This window comes from Gossypium hirsutum, chromosome A12 (genome assembly GCF_007990345.1).
Source record: "Gossypium hirsutum isolate 1008001.06 chromosome A12, Gossypium_hirsutum_v2.1, whole genome shotgun sequence".
Classification (NCBI taxonomy): domain Eukaryota; kingdom Viridiplantae; phylum Streptophyta; class Magnoliopsida; order Malvales; family Malvaceae; genus Gossypium; species Gossypium hirsutum.
Genome location: NC_053435.1, coordinates 7,753,313 through 7,779,392, shown reverse-complemented (window position 1 = coordinate 7,779,392; position 26,080 = coordinate 7,753,313). Strand labels below are relative to the sequence as shown.

Here is a 26,080-nt window from a genome sequence, read left to right as displayed (position 1 = left end):
GATGACATGAAAAGCACCTCAGGGTATGCTTTCAACCTTGGTTCAGCCATGTTTTGCTGGAGCTCGAAGAAGCAAAGTCTGGTGGCTCAATCTACTGCTGAAGCAGAATATGTGGCAGCTGCAAGTGCTGTCAACCAAGCCATTTGGCTAAGGAAAATCTTAGCTGATTTGAAAGTGCATCAAAAGGAAGCTACTGAGATCTTCTGTGACAACCAATCTTCAGTTGCAATTGCTAAAAATCCAGTGTTCCATGGAAGAACAAAGCATTTCAGCATCAAGTTGCATGTTGTTCGAGAAATGGAGCAAGCTCAGGAAGTGAAGCTGATCCATTGTAATTCTGAGGATCAACTTGCAGACATTTTGACTAAAGCCCTTAATGTCACAAGGTTCGAATGTCTAAGAAGGAAGCTAGGTGTTTGCTCCATGCAAACCAAGGAGGAGTATTGAAGCAATGGTTAGCATGTAGCAATCACATGTTTTATTATTATTATTATTATTATTATTATTATTATTATTATTTGGATGTAATGATGTAACTTAGTTGTATTCCAACTAAGTTTGTTAGTGTAGTAGGTGGTGATTTATTTTAAGTGGATGTAATGATGTAACTTAGTTGTATTCCAACTAAGTTTGTTAGTGTAGTAGGTGGTGATTTATTTTAAGTGGATGTAATGATGAAACTTAGTTGTATTCCAACTAAGTTGTCAAGTTGTAAGCTTGTATAAATAGGCTTTATGCCATTTTAAAAAAAATGAATGAATTCAATCAAGATTTCATCCATATACTCTCTATTTTAGCTTTGCTTAAAATTTATTTCATTTTTCTTCTTTGTTTCTGCCGCAAGTCTCGATTCTTGCTCGGCAAGCTTTTTGTTGAACCTTGCTATTTGTTGCACTTAGCTCCAACAAAAATAATAGCCTTGCACATGCTTTACTCGGTAAGCTTAATGTCCTAAACCTCTTTTATTCCCCCTTTCTTTGATGGTTATGTGATTGGAACCACATTGAGCAAGTGTTCTTGTCCTCCTTTGGACGCTTCCATGTCCCCACAAGCAAAGAAAATGTTGATATTGATTTTATAAAAGTTAAAGAGAGAAAAGATCTCAACACTCTGTACCGAAAATTGTTTGATGAATTGAATTTCACTGGATTGGTCCATGTCAATGAGTAGGTCCTCAAGAAAGCCAGCTGATATTGGCTGGCCTACTAGGCAGAAAATTTGTCTTGACATAGCAAAAGGTCTATCTTTCCTGCACGAAGAATCGAGTTTAACAATTGCACATCGAGACATCAAAACTACCAATGTGCTACTTGATAGCAATCTCAATGCTAAGATCTCCGACTTCGGTTTGGCCAAGTTTGATGAAGGGGAAAACACCCATATTAGCACCAGAATCATGTGAGCTACTGCTTTCCCTCTGTTTTCATCTGCTGATCATCATTGCATGTTTTAGTTGAATCAAACAAAACAATAGATTTGTCAAGCTGCTACCATCATAGACAAAATATTACGTACTGCAAATTGAATGATGCATCAATATTTAAACTACAAAGCAGTAAAAATGAGATCAAAGCCTCCAACCTTTGTTTATGGAAAGGTGAACAAAGTTGATATGCATGAGAATGTTGTGCTTAAAGCTCCAATTTTTGCAGAGGATACATGGCCCAAGAATATGCATTATGGGGCTATCTGACCTACAAGGCAGATATTTATAGTTTCGGGATTGTTGCCGGGAAGAACAATACAAAATATCGACCAGAAGGTGATTATGTATGCCTTCAAGATCGGGTAAGATATATTCCATGTTTCAAGTTATAATATGAGAATATCATCATAGAAACATCCGTGCATTGTAACTGATTGGTGCATTAAACTTCTGCAAAGTCATTAATGCCTTACTCATGCTAATTCAGTTAATGTTGAAGTTCCATTATGTCATCAATGTATTTCAGGCTCTAGTTTTGCAACAAAAGGGAAACTTAATGGAGTTGGTGGATCCAAGGTTGGGGACGGAGTTCAATGAAGAAGAGGTAATTAGGATGGCAAAGGTTGCTTTATTGTGCACTAATTCATCCCCAGCACTTAGACCAATCATGTCTGAAGTAGTAAACATGCTTGAAGGTCGAGCCCTTGTTCCTAAATTAATCATGGACCCAAGTATCTTTGCTGATGAGTCATGATTTGGAGCACTAAAAGACCAATTTAACCAAATGCAGTCTCGGAAGAGTAGTGAAATCACCACGATTACTGAATCATCAATATATTCAAGTTCAACAGCATGGTCTGGTTCCTCCTCAACGTCTGTTCAACATCCATGAAATTCAAAGCAAAGTTGATTGATATTATTGTAATGTAAAAATATAGAAATTGTTTAGGCCACTTGGTTGATCACACCCTAGTAAAGTAAACAGTACAAGCACCGATTACTATTCAATTACTATTAAGACCTCTTACTACGTTCTTGATGTTGTACACTTTTGTGTGCATACTTTCAAAATTCGCTTGCACTAAAAAACCTCTCTTCTGTCGTCTGTGTAAAACTCCTCTCTCGAAGGGTTAAATGATTTTCAAATGATAGTCCCTATAAATAAACAATCCATGATCAATTAAGTCAACTTGTGAAATATTATCCTTTTATTATAAAGATGAAATGTCAAAAGTTTATCCCTTAAATCACGGCAACTTTATTACTAAATAGCTCAAATTTTTATCCTAGGGAAAACTAAAATCCCACTAACTTAAGATTAAATAATCTAGTTTTCACATGCATAAAAAATCTTTATGTTTGCTGCAACAATATCATAGACTCATGTAGGATACTTTGAGTAAGTGTGATATCATTAAATGGATTTTTTTTAATATAAAAAGTATAGAAATTTATAAAGAAAAACTTAAAATATTTCAAATATATATAAATTTAGAAATTTATAAAAATATAAAAACCTTAAAAATTTTCAAAAATATATGAACTTAGATGATTTATAAAAATATAAAATATGAGATTTTTAAATTATTTTTTTAAAGTAGAAGAAAACCATAATTTTTTTTTTAAAAAAAACTGCATGTTGAGAATGAATTTTAACAAAGTCATGTGGAAGTTCATTTCATCAAAATACAAAAAAAAAATCTAAAACTTGAGAATTTATCTTGTGAGATTATAAAAAAATATAAAATTATTAAAAAATTATGTGGATAATGAATATGGATAAGTGGATATTTAGATTCACATGAATTTGGATGTTCTCGTATGTTGATATTTAGGGATAAATCTAAAATACTTTTCAGGGGGTCAAAATTAAATTATAAAATTTTGAGATGTCAAAATATAGATTTCATCATGTATTAAATTATGTTTTCATTATTTTTGAAGGGAATAAACAAATTTTTTTAATTTTTTCAGGACCAAAATATAATTTTACTCTTTATTAATTTATAATGTAATTATCTTTAAGGGACTATAACTACAATTTTACATTTGTTCGCCCATGTCAATATTAATTGTGGGCATACATTTTTAGCATTTTTTTGTCTATATTTTTTATTAAGTGTTATATTAAATTGGTGTGACCTTCAACTGGGTCGCTAACTTGGTAAGAGAAATTATGAAAATATCATTTTATAATTAAAATAAGTTTTATTATTTAAAAGTATTTTTTTATTTTAACAAAAGTCAATAGATAAAATATTTAAATGGTGAGAATTGACCACATGCCAATCAGCTGAACTTTTATTTTAATAGTTTTTATACATTTTTGTTTTAATATATACATTTTATTACATTCATCAATTATATATTTATACTATTAATAATAACATATTTAATGTGTTGTTATTAAATTTGTTTCAAACCATACGTTTCATTATTTATTGTATATTATTTTTAAATACACATTTATGTTTTAAATGTATAGTTTTCATATATACACGTATGTGATAGAATTTCTAATATTTTTTAAAATTTTTATATATTTTTCAAAATAACAAAGCCCTTATATTAACGGTCTTAAAAAAAATTAACAAAATATAAATTTAAAAACCGTGGATAAAAAATTTAAAGATGAAATTCATAAAAGTTAATGAAAAGAAATGTTAGAATGTTACTTTTCTTCAGAAAATATATATGATCTCAAGCTGAAGTTGAGGGCTGGTGGTATTCAATTCGATAAAATAAAGCTTATCCTCTGCTGGTTCCAAGACACCATGTCCTCTTAATTCTTCAAATGCCAAAAGGTGGCATATTAGAGCTGTTAGGCACTTTCTAAAATTAATTGGTAAAGGTAAACCATATAGTTGTTCATGAAAAATTGTAAGCTTTTATTTTGTACATGGAAAATAAAAAATTTGTAATAAGGGTACTCTTGTTAATAATTATTTTTATTTTATCATTAATTTAAGATTAAATAATATTATTTTACACTTATTTTAGTCATTTAATTTTAATAATTTTTCATTTTGATAACCTATTTTATCTTCTCTTTTTCTTTTTTATATTTAATTTTAGTTTATTTCAAGGAAAAATCTGGGTTTTTTTTAGAGAGATAGTATTTTACTTTTTTTTTTAACATTAGTTTAGTTTTTTTTTGGGTAAGCAAAATATTGGAGTTAGGTTTTTATAAGGAAAAACAAATTTATCTTTTTAATTTATTTTTTAGAGTTAATTCTAAAAAATGAAACAATTGACTAAAATGAAAACTAACAAAGATATGCGACTAAAATGAGTATATAATAATATTTTCTAATCCCAAATAAATGCCAGGTAACCAAAATGAAAGTTGTTGTTAACGGTAGTCCTCCTATTGCAATTTATTATTATTATTTTGATGCCTAAAATAAAAACTTATGAAAGTTAAATGACCAATTATGTAGTTTACCTTAATGTCCTTTTATCTTAAATATTAAAAACAATAAACAAAATTATTAATTATTTAATCTACTAAAAATTGAATCCAACAAATTTTGATCTGTCCCGACTTGTTAAAGGCTTTAAAAAATTTGAGGTAGGTTTTAAAACACAAGATTTTTATGGTCAGGTCAAGATTAGGCTTAGGTGAAATTTGCCCAACTCGATATATTTACTAAAATACTTTTATATTAAATTTATATTTTTAGTTATGTTTTGATTCTATAAATATTCCTTTATATATTTTCTTATAATTTCTTACTTCTACAAGATTTTATAATATATTTGATTTAATTTTGTAAAAAAAAAAAATTTCCTCTCCTTGGACTAACACCTAACAATATATTAACATCCTCAGCGTATTTTATCTCTAGTACATTAAATAAGAATACCCTTCCTTCTCAAAACAGTTTCCTTTCATCTATGGCCACCGCCGCATATCTAAAATATGCTGCTTCAATAGAACTTGAAGCAGCATATATAAAGTGGGTAACTTTATAATGTATGGGTTTCCATTTTCAAGACCAGCCTTAGCGAAAAACTGGTCGAATAGGTATACGCTAAAGAACATTAATGAAAAATAATTTAGTATCCTTTAATGTTTTGTATCAATTTGAGAATTAATTTCTAAAACATTCTAATTTAAACTACTATAATGAAGATATTACATTCGAAATAGTTTCAATGTATATAAACATTAATGAAGAATTAAAAATGATGCTTTCAATGATTAGTTAAAGAATTGGAAAAAAAATTGCAGGAATGTGTAATTAAAAGAGAAAGGGAAGTATCCTATGGGAAAATCATTGTTTTGTTTACTTTCTAATTGAAAAAATGTGCGATAACGGTTCTGCTAGTGATCTCTGTGATGTCGGTGATCGGAATACCAAAAAAGTACGTTTTAAGGAAGCTGGTGTTGTTGATGAAACTATTATGGTGGTGGATTCTGAACAACAACCGAAGATGTCGTTTAAAGACAAACTCTTGAGCAGAGAGTGGCCTTCTCTGATGGGAATCCTGCAAGGAATCTTGGAAGAAATGAAGGCGACTTAGAAATTCTGGATGGTGACATGAATACCTCAATGGTTAATGGGATTCCGGCAATTGCTTTTTCGGAATGCATCAAAGATATTCTCTTTAAAGAAATGGAATCAACGGTTATTTTTAAACTACTCGGGCGAAACATTGGTTATAACGTGCTTTATAACCGTTTACTTAACCTATGGAAACCTGCGAATTCTTTTCATCTAATGGATATTACCAATGGTTATTTTTTTGTTAAGTTTCAGGACATGGAGGATTATAACAAAGTTTTAACTCAAGGGCCGTGGATAATTTTCGAGCAATACCTCATTGTTCAGCCTGGGACGAGAAAGTTCAACCCAGCGCAGCTTTACCCCAGCGTGGTGCTGGCTTGGATCCGTCTGCCGGGGCTTCCGGGTTATCTGTACAAAAGGCTAATTATTGAAGTAATTGGGGGTTTAGTCGGAAAAGTTGTCAAATTATATTTCCAAACTGATAATAGCACAAGGGGGAAGTTTGCCCAATTGGCAGTGTTTGTTAATCTTGACGAACCTCTTATCTCAAAGGTTTTGGTCGATGGTGATATCCAACGGGTAGAATATAAATCCTTCCCGACGGTTTGTTTCAGCTGTGGACGATATGGGCACGTCAAAGAGTTGTGTTCGTGGACGGGAGTGGTGCGGCTTTGGAAAGGCCGAAGATGATTTTGGATAGTATGGAGGCCCCAACGGTGAAGACTTCTGGTGGAACGGTCGATGAGGGCGGAGAAGGAAAGAACAATGATTTCGGACCATGGATGTTAGTTGAGAAGAAATCACGAAGGGGATCACGTGATTTTAGGGCTAACGAGACTGCAAAATTAGGCAAAGATCCGTTGGGATCTAGGTTCACGCCTTTAATTGAGAGAAACATTTTAGGCGGTGGTCTTGATGAAGCTGTTGGGGGTTCTGGAAGTGGGAAGGATAGAAGACACGTTGAACTAGGGGGTAATCTTAAGGAGAATAGGGTTGTTAGGCCTTCGGGTGATTTAGAGGAGGTGGGTCGCAGGGCTGAGGAGGGCTCTATGGATGTGGTCAGACCTGTTTTGGGCTCGAGGGTGAGTGGTATGGCTGCTGCTGGAGCAGGTCTGGGCAATGGGGATAGTGGGTCTAAGTTAGTGGGAAAAAGGCCTATGGGGTTTGGTGATTTTTCGCAAAAAGACAAAGACCAATTCTGTAATTCTACTAATTCTACTTCTCTGGTATCGCCTACAGGGTCTATAAATTTAAAGTTGGGAGCGGCGCATGCTGACGAGCTGCTAGATGGATCGATTAGTGGGCCAAGTAGGGAGCAGGCTAGGCTAAACGTTCCTTTAAATTCTAATGGGTCATTTTTTAATGGTTTGGATAGTTCATTTCCTAATGGGCATAATATTTTTTAAAAAAATCAATTTGCGGATAACACTTCTTCTAAAGTTGTTTTTGAGCAAGAAATAGAAAAGGAGCATTCGGGTCTCCCAGAATTTAGGAAGGAGAATTTGGTTCTTAATAACCCCATGTTCGAAGGTTCTAATGAATTGGTGGTCGACCTGGACGCTAATTTTTTAAACCCGAAGCATCATTCGGCGGTTATTATTAAAGATAAAAATTTGGATAAAGCGCCTAAAGGTAATGAGAAAAATATTTTAATTGGTTCTAATAAATCTTTTTCTGTTTCCAGAGGACGAGGTTCGGAGAATAAAGTTGGGAATAATCGTGGGGGAGCTTCGTTTAATCGTTCTTTTAAAGACAAAGGCGGTAGATTAAAAAATGCAAAAATTTCTCGAATCCCATTATCAGATACTATAAGCTCCATGGTCAATATTGTTAATTCACAAGGTGGGCCTGGATCAGATGTTATTGGAGAGCGTGCTGAAAGACAGTCTGGTGGTTCTGAATCCACACCTGCATAAGTTGGCGGTAATACTGTTATTTCTTTTATTTTGGTATCTATGAATTTTACTATTTTTTGTTGAAATTATCAAGGTTGTGCCAGCTTGAAATTCCTTCGCATCTTCTTGGAGTATAATAGGGAGCATAAGCTTGATTTGGTTGGTCTTTTAGAAATAAGGGTAAGTGGACCCAAAGCTAATTCTATTATTGCTAAGCTCGGCTTTGAGTTTTCACATCGAGTGGAGGCTGTGGGTTTCTTGGGTGGTATTTGGATTGGTTGGAAGGACTCCATTTCTATTGATATCTTGGGGAATCATCTCCAATTTATTTTTCTTAGAGTCTCTGGGAAGTTTTATCGGCAACCGATTTTGGTCACTTTTGTAAACGGCAGTCCTAATGGTCAGAAGCGAAAGCAATTATGGGAGGCTCTTAAATATACTGTGCCGGTGGATGGGTCTCCGTGGTTGGCAATTGGTGATTTCAATGCTATTCTAGCGTCATGCGAAAAAAGAGGTGGTCGAACTATTGGGAAACGATGTGTTCTCTTTAGTGAGTTCATAGATTCTATGGGTTTGTATGATCTGGGTTTTAGTGGGCCTAATTTTACTTGGAAAAGAGGGGGAGTTTTTGAGAGACTTGACAGAGCAATTTGTAATGATGCTTGGGGTCTGAAGTTTCCTTCGTCCAAAGTTCTACATCTCCAAAAGCTTAAATCAGATCACAGACCACTAAAATTATCCCTTATGCTGATTGTTCAGCCTTCTTCTATAAGACTTTTTCGGTTTTTAGCTGGTTGGGTGGAGCATCCGGGGTTTTCTAAGTTTGTTAAGGAGAATTGGAAGTTCATAGGAGATATGTCACTAACTCATGCGACTTTCACTGATCGAGTGAAATTATGGAATAAGGAGGTTTATGGTCACATTATGCATCGGAAGTATCTTTTGAAGAAAAAGCTAGATAATGTTCAAAAGGCAATTGATCGAAGAAACTCGAACTTTTTGAATCAAGTTGAGCTTGAAATCCGAAAAGAGCTAGAGTCAGTATTACATCATGAAGAGCTTCTTTGGCGACAGAAGGCTAGGTGTGATTGGTTAGTTTTTGGTGATCGTAACACAAGGTTTTTTCATAAGCGAACCTTACAAAGAAGAAAGCACAATCGGATTTTAGCACTGAAGAATCAAGCAGGGGAGTGGATCACGGATGAAGATGCTTTGCAACAAGAAGCGGTTAACTTCTACAGGAATCTTTATGGGGAGCAACCTATTAATACGAGCAATCTTAGGTGTGGTGCTTTTCCGCCTCTAGATCAAGAGGACATCTAGTTCCTTAGTAGGCCTGTTACCGATGAGGAGATTAAAAAGGCTCTTTTTGGTATGGGGCCTTTAAAAGCCCCAAGTAGTGATGGTGTGCACGCTATTTTCTATCAGAGTCAGTGGGATTTGGTGGGCCCCTCGGTTTGTGATTGGGTTAAAAGAATTTTTTCTGGAGAAAAGATTGATTCTGACCTTAATAATTCCCTTATTGTCCTTATTCCTAAAGTACAACATCCTGAATGTTTCTCGCAATTTCGGCCATTTAGCCTTTGTTCAGTCCTTTACAAGCTTGTGATGAAAGTCATTGCTAACAGGTTTAAAATGGTCTTTCCAAAGATCATAGGTCCTGAACAAGCAGGGTTTGTCACTGGAAGGAACATATATGATAATATCATCATTACCCAAGAAGTCATTCACTCTGTGAAGAGTAAGCAAAAGAGTAAAAGGTGGATGGCCATAAAAATTGATCTTGAGAAGGCCTTTGATCGTGTTCGCTGGGATTTAATTGACACTTCTCTACAGGTTGCAGGTATTCCTAACTTTCTCCGTAATGTTATTATGTCAGCTATTTTTGGTTCAATTATGCAGGTGCTTTGGAATGGAGTGCCTTCCTAAAAGTTTAAACCAACAAGAGGAATTCGTCAAGGATGCCCTTTGTCACCCTATCTTTTTATTCTTTGTATGGAATGGCTAGGGCATGGTATTCACGCAGCGATAGATGATGGTAGATGGTCGCCCGTTCAGCTCACTAGATCAGGTCCGTCTCTTTCTCATCTCTTTTTTGCAGATGATCTGATTATTTTTAGGCAGGCAAATGAGGAATAGGCACAAATTATTAAAGACGTTTTAGGTAAATTTTGTGGCCTTTCGGGACATAAGATAAATCTTCAGAAGTCAAACATGGTGTTTCCAAAGGGGGTTGATGAAGACATTCAAAGGCATATCAGAGGAATTCTTGGGTTTCAAATGGTGCAGAATCTTGGTTCATATTTAGGGGTGCCTCTCTTTCATGAGAAGGTTACTAATAATACTTTGCATTTTGTTGTTGATAAAGTGCGAAGTAAATTGTGCAGTTGGGACGCTCGACAACTATCTCTTGCTGGCAGAATCACTTTAGCTCAAGCGGTATTACTTTCAATCCCGAGCTACTTTATGCAATCAATGTTAATCCCTAAAGGATTGTGTGATGAAATTGAAGCTATGGTTAGACAATTCATATGGGGCTCCACTAATTCTTGTAAGAAGATTGCCTTAGTTAGCTGGGATTCGATATGCCAACCCAAAGCATATGGTGGGCTTGGTGTAAGGGCTCTTCGTGATCATAATACCTGTTTCATAATGAAACTGGGATTTAAACTAATGACTGACCATTCCTCTTTATGGGTCAAGGTGTTGCGTTCCAAATATGGGGTTCAAAGCGGTCTACCAAAGTCCTTATCAAGGGGACGAGGTTCTTTCCTATGGAGATCTTTATCGAAGATTTGGCCGCTTGTACGGGAAAATTTACACTGGTCAGTTGGGGATGGGCGTATCATTAACTGCTGGATATGGATATGGATCCGTCTCTCAGCGATATGGTCACGGAGAATGGAGATTAGAATCTGGACTTTTTTCGCCTTTGGCTATCTGAAGACATCATTGAACAAATTGTAGGGATCCCGTCACCTCAACCTAATTCAGGTTTAAATAGAATTATATGGAGGGGAACTACATCGGGTGCATTTTTTGTGAAGAGTGCGTATATTAAGCTCCGTGAGCTTTCTTGGCATGGGAAAAAAGATGTTTGGAAGATACCTTGGAATTATATTGGGCTGCAGAGAGTTTGAGTGTTCATTTGGCTTGTTATTAAGCACCGTTTGCTCACCAATGTTGAAAGAATACGAAGAGGACTAGGTTCTGACACTGCTTGTAGCACTTGTGGTCATAATGATGAGAATATCCTTCATGTGCTTCGTGATTGCACAACGGCAAGGGAAGTATGGTTGCAGATAGTCCCTACAGTTATGCACTTTGTTTTTTTTGCAGGATCTCTTCATGACTGGTTAGAGCTTAACCTACGAAATCAGCAGAATGTGAAGCTAGGGAGTGGAGTCAATTGGCCTTCTTTATTCGGGATTATCATTTGGCGTTTGTGGAAAAATCAGAATCTTCATTTATTTCAAGGTCTTTCTTGCAGTACAGATGAGGTTATCAAAGCCTCCTTATGCTGGGCGAATTAGTATGTTTCAGCTTACACTGCAAGGGACACTAAACTCTCACGGACGGAGTTGGCTCCTGACTCCTTGGAGGGTTGGTTATATTTGAACACTGATGGATCGGTCAAATATGATGATTTGTTTGCTGCATCAGGAGGACTTCTGCGAGATCAGAAGGGAGCTAGGATCGTTGGCTACACGAGGTATTTGGGTAATTGTGAAGTTATTGATTCAGAACTATGGGGCATTCTAGATGGGTTGCAAATTGCCCTTGATCGTGGCTTTCAGAAAGTTCTTATTCAAAGAGACAATCTTGAAGCGGTCAACCTTATCCATGAAGGAATTCGATACGGTTCTAATTCTGCCTTAATTAGGAGAATTCTTTTGAGTTTAAAGTCACTGAGTCACTGAAATCTTCATCATATCCCAATAAAAGATAATGAAATCACTGATAAAATAGTTAAACTCAGAAGAGATAAGAAACCAGAACTGCGATTAATAGATCAGGATATTGTTTCAAGTTTACTTAATGTTTGATTTTTAAGTTGTAATTTTTTTCTACCAAAAAAAGAAGAGAAAGGGAAGTAACATGTAAAATTCTTCCACATGAAATTATATTATTAAATAGGATGATGTGGATCAAGTGTGATATGACAAAAAAAAATATTAATAATTTTGTTGACTCCTCTCAAATCTTCGAGAATCTTAATTTAAAATTGATTAATATGTATCGACGTTACTCAAATACTCTGGTCTAAATAAATTCGGGGAGGGTTTTGTTTTTAATGACTGGGGTTTCGGTCAACTGATGAGTCAGGTAGGGTCAATGTCAAACCGGTGAAGTATGAACTTATTTAATCCTAAAAGCATAAAAAATGTGATGTAACACAGACAAAGACTAAAAGAAAAATTTGGCCATCAATGGTCTGTCTAGTGTAGTTTACATCTCAATTCTATTTCTATTTATTATTTTTCCAAACCTTAACTAGTGGACAATTCATAAACTATAGGCATGTCATAATTGGTTCTTCTCCTTTACAATAAAAAGTGGGGCCTCACTTTATTTTATAAAATTTTATTATTACTTTATTACTACTAGTACTATAAACCTTCGCTGTACCTTTCGGGGTTTGTTTTTTTTTCTATGAAATGGAAATAAGTGGTAATTTTTTACTTCGGTGGACCTTTTTTGACGTGACATAGGACTTTTCTCCAACTTATCTTTTCCACATTTCCATCATTGAAATCATGAATTTCCTCATACACTTCAAAAGTTGGTTACTTAGAGCTGCATCAAAAGCTAACTTTTGAAGAGAAAATTGGTTTAGGTGAAAGAAGATTGCTTCATTTCACTAAGAGAAACATGGGCAGACTTGCTACACATCCTTCAACCATGAATATACTCTTTGGGCTCATGATTCTTACAGTCTTGATGCTCATTTGCATGGAACCAAACCAAGTTGAAGCCCAAGTGGAGCCGCCCTATCCTCCAGATTATGAAGGTAAGTTAGCACAGCTTTGCAACTTCTTTCTTGCTTCAGGTCGTGTTAAAGATGAACAGCATTTCTTTACTAGCTGATACTCTGTTCCAGTCCACTTTCCTTTTTATTGTTTCTTAACTAATCTCAACCAAACAGTAAATTGCAGGTTTGGTTCATTTGAGTATGTACTTGAGTGTGTAGATTATCCTGTGATTTGCTTGTAAATTTGTACCAACCCAGTTCTACTTCCTCCAATTGCCTCTCAAAGATTTGTTCTTTTCTTTCTGGGTTTGCAGTAAGAGCTCTTCATGAGATAGCAACAGAACTTGGGAAGAAGGATTGGAATTACAATGAAAACCCTTGCAACAATAAGTCAAGTTGGTTTACTCCACCGCCGCCGCCAAATGTGCCAGAGGCCATTAACAACAGTACTGTCACCTGCAATTGCTCCTTCCCCAATGGTGAATGTCATATTGATGGCATGTAAGTCCTTACTGATCATAATAAAATTGATGCTTATTTTAATTTCCTTAACAATAGACAGCCCTCTTTCTTTTTATTTTCAGTATGTTAACTTTGATTTCTGTATCAGTGATTTGCTTTGCTTGAATTGTCCATTTTGATTTTAGCACTATGAAATTATTACCATAGGCAAATAGAGTAAGGGTGTGCCTCATTCAAGATGAATGGCTCTATGAGTATGGCTTCTAATTCGGATACAAGTTTATCCTAATTAATCATCTCAGTCATTATATAATATCAACACTGTCATTTTCTATCACTGAAAGGGGTCTTTGAATTCTTTTTCTGCAACAAAAATTTCTCTCCTAACTATTGTGTGAGAGAAAATATATCTGGAATTTTGAATTTGACATGCTTCTAAAAACTTTGTATTCATTGGAACAGCTATCTTTTGGGGCAGGATCTTGATGGTGTTCTACCACGCTCACTTGTCAAGCTATCACATATTAAAGTATTGTAAGAAAAAAGGATACAACTGATGATTTGACTCTTTACCCAGCAAATAAGCTTCTATCTTTCTTTATAACTCCTTTTTCTGTTGCTTTTAGGGTACTATATCTGAACTATCTTAATGGCACAATACCACGTGAATGGGCTGCTCTGAAGTTGGAGACACTGTAAGCTACTAGCGCATTTCATGTTTATCCTGTTCAGAAGAAGCTTATTTTCATTCAACTGACAGCAATGGATACATTTCAGGAATGTTGCTATGAACCGCTTATCGGGGCCAATTCCAAGCTATTTAGGAAACATAACCTCTCTAAAATATCTGTATGCCTCGCTTGCCTATGTTTACTTTAGCATTATTTCTTTCCTTTTTCCTTAAATGCATTATAACGTTTCTTTTAGTATTATATTTTCAGGAGCCTGGAGAACAACCTGTTTTCTGGAACTATTCTTCCCGAGTTTGGGAAATTGGTCAACCTGGAAAACCTGTTAGCCTTTCTTTTCGCTTTTAGATATTCGTGCATGACTTATCAGTCTACTTCTCTATGGTTGGCCTGATTTTGCCTCTTTCCTGAATTCAGTACTCTTAGTGCTAACTATCTCATCGGGAAGTTTCCCTCATTCCTGGCTAATCTGTCTAATATAAAAGAACTGTAAGTGTTTTCACTTTTCAACACTATCTAGTGTTTACTGTTAATAAGGATGGATTTGTTAATACCCTGCTTTTATGCATGGTATATGCAGTAGGATTAGCAGTAACAATTTCTCTGGTAAGATGCCCGACATTTTTCAAAGTTGGAAGCAACTTGAGAAATTGTAAGCACCTTTCTGTCTCAACAGCTTCTCTATAGCTCTTTATTGAAAGTTTTTTGGTGATGATTTGAATTCTTTTGCTGACAGAGAGATTCAAGCTAGTGGTTTTGAAGGGCCAATTCCTTCAAGCTTAGCACTCTTGCATAACTTAGTGGAACTGTGAGTTTGTCTTGATCCCTTTAGATTTTGTAGCCCTTCATTTCTATTAATGATTTAACGTAATCTGGGTTCATTACAATGTAGATGCTAAAATTATTGAATTGGGGTCCTTTTCTATTTTAACAACTCTTTATAATGCTATATATTTCAGAAGGATCAGTGACTTACCTGGAGAGGGTTCAAAGTTTCCGAACTTAAAAAATATGAAAAACATGTATAGATTGTAAGTCATTCCAAGGCTTGCAAAATTCTTCAAGGTCATATTAATCCCTATTTTTTATAATTGTGCTGACATGATGGGGGCTCATAACGCAGGATATTACGTAGCTGCAACATATCTGGACCAATCCCTGATTACATATGGGAACTTTCGGGAATGCAAATTTTGTAATTTTTCTGTTCTTATTCATCTCATTTTTCAGTATTTAATTCAGTACTAGGAGCAATTGTGTGGATTTGCGGAAAAGGTTCGTCATGATATAAATGTACAATGTTAATGTGTACGAGCTCAGTTCTTCTGTGACTAATGTCTGTTTATGTTTCATATTTACAAAGATTTTTGTACAAATCCATGTAGAGACTAGAGCAGCAATCTACTTAGAGGTGTTTCATAATTTTGCACTCATGGTATCAATTGCCATATCACATTACGTAAAACGGTGCTAATGTTGACTGATTCTATAATATTTGTAGCGACATCTTCACCAGTTTAATGGAATACTATGATTTTTCATTCATTTTTTTTACAAGTTGAATATTTAGAATAGCGTACATGAATCTGCCATAATCAGCATCTTGAGAACTTCAACATCTGATATCTTGCTTGCTTTCCAAGAATTCTTTCTTCGTAAATGCACTCATCATATATTTTATGGATTTCAAATTTCCATTAATCAATCATTTTCAGAATTTATATTTGGATGTGCCTAAGAATTAGCTGTTTTTTTTTTCTATTTCTTCCAGAGATCTCAGCTTCAACAACTTGGAAGGTAACATTTCAGATACTGAAAGCCTTACAAAAACGCAATACATGTAAGTGCTGAGTTTTTAACATTTATTCATCCAAACCCCAGAATAACCAATCTGGAGAACACCTAGGTACATTATACTCTTCAAATAATACTCGGTCTAGGTAGATTTTTTTTTATCATTTAATAAGATATTTATTGAAAAAGAAACAGTATTTAATCAAAAGTTCCTATTTTATTAGACTTTTTAATTCTTATGGTAATAGAAAACATTGTCATTTGTTTATTTTATCTGAACAATGTACATTTTGGAAAATCATGGATTACATCAAAATAAAACTCGCTTGCTCGTACTTTCACAACTTCAGAATCAGGAATCTGCATGCATTACTATCCTTGTATAAGACCTTTCAATATGGCTCCCATAGAAGCGCTTAATTGTGAACGTTGCTTACTGATTAGGTATCTGACACACAACTCGCTTAGTGGGCACATTCCAAATTGGTTGAGTATTAGAGACAGCCGCTAGTATGTCAACTATCTTTCTTTCTCTCTTTTTCTTTTTTCAATTTGATACATGATTATCTGTTATTTTCTGCATTTTGTTAACTGATTCTTCGAAGAATATTTGTAATATGATTTTTACTGGATTTGATCTTAAGTTATTTACAGCCACTTAAGGATTTTCTTCTTTTGACAATCTTAAAGGATATACTTCCAAACTACCTGTTTCTCTTCAAAAGATGCAAAATGACCCAAATTATCCATTTTGTAGTTGCTCAAGAGTACCATTCCTGGAAACATGTCCTGTGTTACTTATACCAGTTATAACATTGTTATTTTTAATCAAAGTCAATGTACCTTAATGTTTCAAGTCTAGTTAGTAATAATATATTATACTTTTTGGCAGCCAGATAGATCTTTCTTATAATAATATTACTGAAAGCTCTGACTCGCCTTCTTGTCGGGAAAATCTGTAAGAAAAATTTCCTCTTGGCTTCCTATGCTGTGCACGTATTACTTTTGCAAATTTTTGTAAGATGTTTTGAAATATTAAACTGATTGGTCTGCTGCTTCATCAGAAATTTGTTCAAAAGCTTCTCAGGAGGCAAAACCCTGTAAGTTTGTATCTTATTGAGCAAAAAAGTTGCCACTTTTTTAGTTATTTCTGTTCTTTCCCTTTTGATCCCTCATTAACAAGACTAATGCTCCTTTGCCTTACTACTCTGATGTAGAGGACTAGATAACTGCCTGAAGAACTTTCCTTGCTCAAAAGGTAATCTTTTTGCATTAAATGCACATCTGTAGACTCTAAAAACATGTTTCACAGTAAGATTTTATCCTGACCAACATTGAATGTATCTATTCATTCTTTATAGATTGGTATTCAGTAAATATAAACTGTGCTGGAGGAGCAACAGCTATTAATGGCATCGACTATGAGGGTGATGAAGACTTAGGAGGTCCAGCAAAATATTTTCCTCTCAGAGAGACTTGGGAAACTAGTAGCACGGGGCTTTTCTGGGATACCGATGTTACTTCAAGGGACTTTATAGCACAAAACGTTTCCATTCTCAGAATAAAGAACTCCGAGTTATACACAAGAGCACGCCTCTCTCCTCTTTCTCTGACATATTACTTCCGTTGCTTAGCAAATGGAAATTATACGGTTACACTTCATTTTGCGGAGATAGTTATCAGAGACAATAGATCCTATCAAAGTCTTGGAAGGAGGATATTTGATGTTTATGTCCAGGTATTCAATACTGTTATACATGAAGTGTAATTTGCATGTTACTGAAGCTGGTTTGATTAAATAAATTCCTTTCAGGAGAAACTAGAATTGAAAGATTTCAGTATTCAAAATGAGGCAAAGGGTGTCGATAAAGCGGTTTTAAGGAAAATTAAAACTGTTGTCAGCAACAAAACTTTGACAATACGCTTTCACTGGGCTGGGAAGGGAACAACTGCAACCCCAAGAAGAGGAACATATGGTCCCTTGATATCAGCTATTTCAGTAGACTCTGGTGAGATCTATAATTAAAAAAGCCATTCATTCTTCTTAGGTGCTTGCTCAATCTCTCTGTTATATTTGGGAACTTCTCTTAATTGTCAAATTTGTTTAATTCAAAGTGGATTAACATGTACATGATGTGAAGCAATAATGGAGTTGCCCATAAGTGTTGTCTGCATGGCATAGATTCTTGGCAGCTGAAGGTAGCAGAACCTTACTGTGAACTGACAGCATAAGACACAAGTTATGTGCTTAAATTTTCACAAAAGGAAACTTTAAGCATCCGATACCATCTTAAGTACTTAAATTGTCGGATAAGTCATAACATTTTTTACTGCCATATGCACATGCAGTGTTACTTCAGGAGATGAAGTTTGAGAATAACTGTTTGTACCTTTTCTTCCCTTTTGTTGGTAGATCACAAGCCTCGAGTTCTCAATTCATGGGAAAAGAATTTGAAGTTTGTAGTGGCAGCTGTTGTTTCTGTTCTGTGCCTGATTTTGGTAATCTTAGGCATTCTATGGCGGAAAGGCTATTTTCGACCCAAGCCATCAAAGGAACAAGGTACTCTAACAAACTTCAATCTACAATTTTATTCTCTGAAATAATTTCTCTTATGCATATTTTTCAAGCTTATTGAATGTGTAATTCAATTGGTTCCCTCAATCTTGTCCAAGTCTTGAGGGGGTTAGATCTGCAGACTGGCTTTTTTACCTTCAGACAAATGCAAGCTGCTACAAACAACTTTGACGCTGCAAATAAAATTGGAGAAGGTGGTTTTGGGGCCGTCTACATGGTACCTGCATCACTTTGTTTTTCTTTACTGAATTTATGATGTTTAGGAGTATGCGTTATGTGATGAAATATATCACTAAAGTTCTATGTCATACTTCTGCTATAGGGCGAATTGCTTGATGGCACCATAATTGCGATTAAAAAACTTTCTTCTAAATCAAAACAAGGAGATCGAGAATTTTTGAATGAACTAGGCATGATTTCAGGATTACAACACCCGAATGTTGTTAGGTTGTATGGATGTTGTGTTGAGGGAATTCAGCTGTTGTTGGTATATGAATACATGAAAAATAATAGCCTTGCACGTGCTTTATTCGGTAAGCTTAATTTCCTAAACCTCTTTTATTCCCCCTTTCTTTGATGGTTCTGAAATTGGAACCATATAATCAAGTGTTCTTCTCCTCCTTTGAACACTTTCATATCCCCACTAGAGAAGAAAATGGTGATGTTGATTTTATAACAGTTATAGAAAGAAAAGGTCTCAACACTATGTATTGACAACTGTATGATGAATTGAATTTTACTGGATTGGCCTGTGTCATTGAATAGGTCCTAAAGAAAGCCAGCTGAAATTAGACTGGCCTACTAGGCAGAAAATTTGTCTTGGCATAGCAAAAGGCCTAGCTTTCCTGCATGAGGAATCGAGTTTAAAAGTTGTACATCGAGACATCAAAACCACCAATGTGCTACTTGATGGCGATCTCAGTGCTAAAATCTCTGACTTCGGTTTGGCCAAGTTTGATGAGGAGGAAAACACCCATATTAGCACCCGAATTGCTGGAACTATGTGAGCTACTTCTTTCCCTCTGTTTTCATCTGCTGATCATCACTGCATAATTTAGTTGAACCTAACAAAGCAATAGATTTGTGAAGCTGCTACCAGCGTAGACAAAATAATACGTACATTCTTGAAACTGTAGTTTCTGCAAATAGAATGATGCATCAAATTTTAGACTATAAGCAATAAAAATGAGATCAAAGCCTCCAACTTTGCTTATGGGAAGGTGAACGAAGTTGATATGCATGAGAATGTTGCGCTTAAAGCTCCATTTTTTGCAGAGGATACATGGCCCCTGAATATGCATTATGGGGCTATCTCACCTTCAAGGCAGACGTTTATAGTTTTGGGATTGTTGCATTAGAGATCGTTACTGGGAAGAACAATACAAAATACCGACCTGAAGAGGATTATGTATGCCTTCAAGATTGGGTAAGATATGATCCGTGTTTCAAGTTATAATTTGACAATATCATCATAGAAATATCCATGTAGTTGTAACTGACTCTGATGGGTGAGTTAAACCTGTGCAAATTCATTAACGCCTTTCTCCAGTTAATTAATCTAATTTTGTATTATGTCATCAATCTATTTCAGGCTCTTGTTTTACAACAAAAGGGAAACTTAATGGAGCTGGTGGATCCAAGGTTGGGGACGGAGTTCAATGAAGAAGAGGCAATTAGGATGACAAAAGTAGCCTTACTCTGCACTAATTCATCCCCAGCACTTAGACCAACCATGTCTGAAGTAGTAAACATGCTTGAAGGTCGAACCCTGGTTCCTGAATTAATCTTGGACCCAAGTATATTTGCTGATGAGTCGAGATTCGGAGCAGTAAAAGACCAATTTAATCGAATGCAATCTCAGAGTAGTAAAACCACCACGATTACTCAGTCATCGGATTCAACTTCAACAGCATTGCTTGGCTCTTCCTCAACACTTGTTGAACATCAATGAAATTCAAAGCAAACTTGATATAGTTATTATAATTAACTTGTTTTTTATTGGATTGAATTGAGTTTCACTTAATTTAAATTAATTTTAAAATTTTAAAATACTTTTGTAATATAATTTAAATTTTTTATTAATTAAAAAACATTTCTGTTATCATAAAATATTTAAAATTAAATAAAAATAAAAATTGTTTAAGTAAAAAAATATTTAATTACTATTCAGGCCAAAATAAAATTAAACTCAATAAAAAATAAATCTAACCAAATATTAGCTTAATCGGCTTGACCGCTTTGAATCAGTTTATTATTTAAAAATAATAAAAAATAAAAATTACTAATATTTATTTTATTATTTTTTAAACCATAAAATAATTAATTCTCAACTACTATGATACCCTTCTTTGCTTCTGCTTCATGATTTACTGTTTTGTCTTTATACCAATTGAATTATAAATTTATTTTGAAAAATAAATGAATTACAAGTATATTAATTTATAACGAATGATCAGTTCTATGTGTTATATAAAAGTAATTGTAATTATTCAAAAGAATTTGACAAATATAAAGAAAAATATTATAAATTACTTTAATTTGTAGCACACATTTAACCATTCCTACAATCCAAGAAGTAGGAAATATTACAAACAATCAAATAAATTAAAATTTGGAATATTATACCAATAAAATTAACAATATTACTGAATTTAATTTGAAAAATTAGATTAAATTTTTAAAAATAAAAAATAAAAAATAAAAAATTTAAATTTAAAAACTTAGAGGATGTTTAAAAAGAATTAACCAACACTAATATCATACTATAATATTTTTTCAAAATATCTACTAAACCAATAATTAATTTTCTGCATTCCATGAGGCCAGGTAAAGAAAAACATCAATGTACATGTGTGAAAGAAGGAAGGGTTACCAGTTTAGGTTTTTATCACGGCCTTACCTGGCCTCCTGCCTCCCACACCTGAGTTACACGTGTCTGATCGGTTATATAACGTGGCGATATGTGAATGCATCATCTGTGAACGCCTCGCCATCTGTAAAAAAACCTATGTTGCATGCAAAAACGTACTCTTCCCACCGACTTTGGATATTCCTTTTTATACTGTACCTCATTGTTTAGTTGTCAAATACTGTTGTATCTCCACTACTCGTCAACTTCTTCTTCTTTTTACTTTCCTTTTGGCTTTTCTTGTCGTACAACAAAAGAAAAAAAAATGTCTGATTTAAGAGATTTGCACGGCAACCCCATTCCACTTACTGACGAGCATGGCAACCCCGTTCAATTGACTGATGAACATGGTAACCCCGTTTACGTCTCTGGTGTAGCCGCCAAGCAGACAGATATGTATGGTGGTCAGATGGGATATGATCCCACTCTTTCCGCCGCTGCTGAGTATCAGCAGCAGCAGCAGCTGCGGCCTCAGTACCTGCAGCAGGAGGAACAGCAGCCGCAGTATCAGCCACAGCACCTGCATTACGAGGTTTCCACCACAGAAGAGATTCAGCGCTCCAACGCCTCCAGCCCTAGCTCGGTGAAGAAAACCACCTCATATCATCTATAAAATTATTTATATTGATGATGACAGTTCAGGGTTTTGGCTGTATTTTGATTATATATAAAATAACTGCGTTTTTTTTTAGTCTGAGGACGATGGGATGGGCGGTAGAAGGAAGAAGAAAGGGCTAAAGGAGAAAATAAAGGAGAAACTAACGGGTGGAAAGCATAAGACGGAGGGGGGGGAAGAGGGGCAATCACAAACCGTAACCTACGTTGCCAAAACCAGAATCACAACAACCAGCAACGCAACAACGCCGCCGCCTGAGGAGCACTACCACCACCATGATCAACATGAGAAGAAGAGTATGATGGAGAAGATAAAGGAAATATTGCCTGGTCATCACAGCCATTGAAGAGCTAGCCATGAATAATTTGGATGATGTTGTTGTGTAATAATTAATAAAATGCATGGTTTCCATGAATTTATGCTTTTGATCTTTTGTGAAGTGTGATGATATGTAATAAATATTCAATTACTAGCACTTGTGTTGTTTTTCTTGCCCATTCCGTCAAAAGCTTTCTCTGACTCCAGTTCTTTTAATCCTTTGTTTTGGTTGATAATTAATCGCCAATATGTTCTCCTTCATAACTTCCAAGTTTAAGACTGTCCCAATCCTCAACGAGTTTCTCCCAACCTTAACCAACGATCCTATATTAAACTTCAAGTTTAAGTGTATTAGTTGACCATTTGACCCTTTGATTATTTACTTTTAAGTAGTTAAATAGTTAATGATTGATTTAAGCACGGTTTCTTTAGTAACTAACAATGTTACACGTTTCTTCATTTTCACATGGTAACGAAGTTATGATCCGGAGGAAGTATGACGTCAGTCAAGAATTTGAGCAACAATGTAATAAATCCGGATAAAAAATGAAGGAAGATTGAACTTCAAAAGGTTCGATATTTGTAGGACAAACAAATAGAATTTTATTTGATGAAAGAAAATAAAAATTGAGAGAATATTTTTCTTGAATGATTTCTATTAACATTCATTAATCAAAAAGATGGCATAATGCCAATACATATACCAATCATAAGCTGGTTAGCTTTGAGAGGTTTCACTTACTATTTTTAGGCTTTATTGCAATTTGCATAACTTGTACATTACAACTTGCAAATCACAACTTGCACATTGCAACTTGCAAATCACAACTTGCACAATTAGGAAAGCTGATCTATCAATCTTATAAGCACCGAATGCATTAAATACATTACCTACTTAGTTTTAATTTAACTAAGTTACAAAATATTACTTAAAATAAAAAAATGAAACTGAAATTGAACAGTAGCATCAACTTCAGTAACTGCATGTACTTCATTTAGAAATATTATAGCACGCATACGTGTTGCATCATGCTTACATGCTGTATGTACTTCATCCGGAGATATTGCAGTAGCTTGATCTTCCAGCTTGATCTTCAACACTTCATCCGTATGACTTGTGTTGCATGGTCTGCTCCTTGGTTGTTTTATTTGCTGCATGCAGGCCAACTTCAAAAAGTTGCAATTGAAGGTTGCAATTGAAGGTATTAAGGTTCATTCATGGCATAGACATCAGAGTTTGTGGATGATCTAGAACATGAGGCTAAGAGCACACTGCTCTTGCAAAAAATTCTAATGGAAGGGTCAATGTTTTTATTAGACGACAAAAATTCTTGCAGTGGAAACAGTAAGTAGTTCTCATAGTTAGATGGTGTCGTAACCATTTTTTTGAAAAAAACGGGTATCGACTTGGAGAAAAAAACGAAAACAGGAGTCGCCACCGATCTTTTTAGGTGTGATCGGATCACCTTAAATTAATCATTTTAATAAAAGTTAAGATTTACTAAAACGATAATTTTTGGTCTACGAAAATCAGAAAATGAGTTCGGGAGTCGGTTACGCACGAGGAAGGATTAGCACCCTCGATACGCCCAAAATTGATACCTAGTTGATTAATTAGTGTCTTAGTGTCGAAATTTTGAAAACTTGAAAGAATTTAAAATACGATCCCTCTTTGTAAAGAAAATTCTCAAATGTTAAGGACCTTCTCGTCTCACAATATAAAATGTCACATCCAGTAAGTTAGGACACGACATCTTGAATTTTCGAGAGCGAGCTTGCCTTTCATATAAAAATTCGTGTATTTCAAAAGGTTATTCAGTTAGTTAAGGTGAACGAGGAAAATCGAAACCCAGTAAGTTAGGGCACGTTTCCTCGAATTCCCGAACACCGAATATTGCCTTTACTTGCAAAAATCTTATTTCGAGGTAACAAAATGCCATACCCAGTAAGTTAGGGCACAACACCTCGTATCTCTGAGAATAAGCATTTTTCAAAACTCATGTCGCGATTTAAAAGAGTATTCCGTTATTTAGGTTAAAGGAGAAAAATCGAAACCCAGTAAGTTAGGGCACGATTGTCTCGAATTACCAAATACGGAATATTACTTTTATGAAAGAATTATTATTGGGTTGGATATAATGATAATAAGAATAATATTAAAGTAAAATAAATAATAATACTATATATAAATATATATGTATATAATAGAAATACACACTACTATATAATAATAATAATAATAATAATAAATATAGAAATACAAAAATAAAATATAATAAAAATATTAAATTAAAGTAATAAAAAACAATACTATATATAAATATATATATACATAAAAATATACACTAATATATAATAATAGTAATAGCAAAAATAATGAAAATATGAGTAATATTAATAATATATTAGAATACAAAAGTAAAGTAATAACAATAGGGGTGATAATAATAATAATACTAATACAAACAATAATACATATATATAAAATAATAGTAGTCAGAAATAAAAAATAATAGAAGTAACAATAATGATAGTAATAATATAAATAAATATGGAGAGGGCATATATAATATAATAATAATATAAATAATAATATATATATGAGAAATAATAATAATATAAATAATAGTAAAAATAATAAAATAAAAATAAATAAAACAAAGCTCTCAACTCTCTTTCTCCCTCTTTTCTAAATCCGGCCGTTGGTCTGGCTTTGCTTCGGTCATGGACCCCTACGGGCCGCCATCGGCGCCACCGTACACGGCGGCCGGACCTCAAAAAAAACCTTTTTCGGTAATGAAAATATGGGTAAGCTTCTTACTTTTATTTTTACTTTCGTATAAAAAAAATGAAAGGAAAACAATAAACAAACAAAGAACTTAAGATGAGAATAGACAAAAGAAACCTCTTTTACTTTGATCTTTGATTAATCTCCAAAAACTAGTCTTTCCAAAAAACAAAAAAACCCCTTTCTAACATAGTCTTGAATGGCTTTTATAGCCAAATTTTACAAATAAATTTTTTATAAGCAAGTGGAGTGGTTGGGGTGGTTTAGGTGGCCAAAGTGGGTGGCCAACAAGGGTGGTGGAGTAGGTGGGATTAGGGTTTTCTTTTTCTGATTTTTTTTGGGTTGGGTTAGTGTTTTGGGCTAAGTTTTGGGCTAAGGGTTTTGGGTTTGTATTGGGTTTTAATTGGGTAGTTGAGTTATGTTTATTTGGGCCCAAAATTGGGCTTGTACAGCTGCCCCTCTTTGCTTGTTGTCGTGTAACGAGAACAGAGAAAAGACTTAAGAAAGACCAATTTTGCCTTGTCTCATTGTGTCTGGACTTGTTTAGTGCTCATTTTCTCCAGGTAGCTTTATTCCAATCTTGTTGCTTCGCTTCGCTTCACTGCTCTACTGCAACTTCAAGAAGGTAAGGTTTGTTTTGATCTGCTCCACAGCAACTCTATGGAGATAAGACACGTGACTTCAATCAATTCCACTGAAACTTCAAGGAGATCTACTATAGCTTCGATTAATCCACTGAAACTTCAAGGAAATCTGTTGTGGCTTTTAGCTGCTTCAACGCCATTTCAGGCAGAAGAGATTCACTGAAACTTCAAGGAGATCTGTTATGGCTTTTAGCCGCTCCAACGCCATATCAGGGAGAAGAGATCCACTGAAACTTCAAGGAGATCTGCTGTGGCTTTTAGCCGCTCTAACGCCATTTCAGGGAAAAGAGATCCACTGAAACTTCAAGGAGATCTACTGTGGCTTTTAGCAGCTCTAACGCCATTTCAGGGAGAAGATATTTGATTTTCAACCTGTTACCCTACTGCTTAGGAGGTTAAGGCTTGTCATCATTGATCTGTTTCCCTATTGCTTCGGGGTTTAGATCTGTAAACTCAACCTGTTACCCTACTGCTTAGGGTTT

General features: G+C 34.7%; 2 protein-coding genes and 1 pseudogene across 6 annotated transcripts; all 3 read left to right on the top strand.

Annotated features, from left to right (window-relative positions):
- Window positions 1-2,439, top strand: part of LOC107920739 (probable leucine-rich repeat receptor-like serine/threonine-protein kinase At3g14840) — a 28,273-nt pseudogene extending 25,834 nt beyond the window's left edge.
- Window positions 2,440-12,550: 10,111 nt separating this feature from the next.
- On the top strand, window positions 12,551-20,357 carry LOC107928097 (probable LRR receptor-like serine/threonine-protein kinase At1g07650). Of its 5 annotated transcripts, XM_016859268.2 has the most exons (24): window positions 12,556-12,843; window positions 13,119-13,305; window positions 13,729-13,800; window positions 13,893-13,961; window positions 14,044-14,115; window positions 14,208-14,279; window positions 14,373-14,444; window positions 14,536-14,607; window positions 14,692-14,763; window positions 14,915-14,986; window positions 15,079-15,150; window positions 15,727-15,795; window positions 16,194-16,259; window positions 16,642-16,707; window positions 16,814-16,849; window positions 16,967-17,007; window positions 17,111-17,487; window positions 17,563-17,758; window positions 18,163-18,309; window positions 18,423-18,541; window positions 18,647-18,857; window positions 19,090-19,327; window positions 19,600-19,750; window positions 19,916-20,357. In XM_016859268.2, the coding sequence occupies exons 1-24, from the start codon at window positions 12,705-12,707 to the stop codon at window positions 20,273-20,275; spliced, it is 3,048 nt and encodes a 1,015-aa protein (XP_016714757.2). In that variant the 5' UTR covers window positions 12,556-12,704; the 3' UTR covers window positions 20,276-20,357. The 5 variants fall into 5 exon arrangements, with proteins under 5 accessions (XP_016714788.2, XP_016714757.2, XP_016714765.2 ...); XM_016859276.2 differs by lacking the exon at window positions 12,556-12,843 and having other exon boundaries at window positions 13,729-13,795; XM_016859284.2 differs by lacking the exon at window positions 12,556-12,843 and having other exon boundaries at window positions 13,217-13,305; window positions 14,194-14,279.
- A 1,035-nt stretch (window positions 20,358-21,392) lies between these two features.
- Window positions 21,393-22,323, top strand: LOC107939175 (embryogenic cell protein 40). Its single transcript, XM_016872460.2, has 2 exons — window positions 21,393-21,815; window positions 21,925-22,323. The coding sequence occupies exons 1-2, from the start codon at window positions 21,498-21,500 to the stop codon at window positions 22,192-22,194; spliced, it is 588 nt and encodes a 195-aa protein (XP_016727949.2). The 5' UTR covers window positions 21,393-21,497; the 3' UTR covers window positions 22,195-22,323.
- Window positions 22,324-26,080: the final 3,757 nt, after the last annotated feature.

Bases quoted from the DNA above. Each gene is read 5' to 3' on its own strand.
- LOC107928097 (XM_016859268.2), top strand. From the start codon at position 12,705: ATGGGCAGACTTGCTACACATCCTTCAACCATGAATATACTCTTTGGG. The intron at 16,708-16,813 runs GTAAGAAAAATT...CTGCTTCATCAG, and splicing joins CCTTCTTGTCGGGAAAATCT to AAATTTGTTCAAAAGCTTCT. The intron at 18,542-18,646 runs GTACCTGCATCA...CTTCTGCTATAG, and splicing joins GTTTTGGGGCCGTCTACATG to GGCGAATTGCTTGATGGCAC.
- LOC107939175 (XM_016872460.2), top strand. From the start codon at position 21,498: ATGTCTGATTTAAGAGATTTGCACGGCAACCCCATTCCACTTACTGAC. The intron at 21,816-21,924 runs GTGAAGAAAACC...GTTTTTTTTTAG, and splicing joins ACGCCTCCAGCCCTAGCTCG to TCTGAGGACGATGGGATGGG.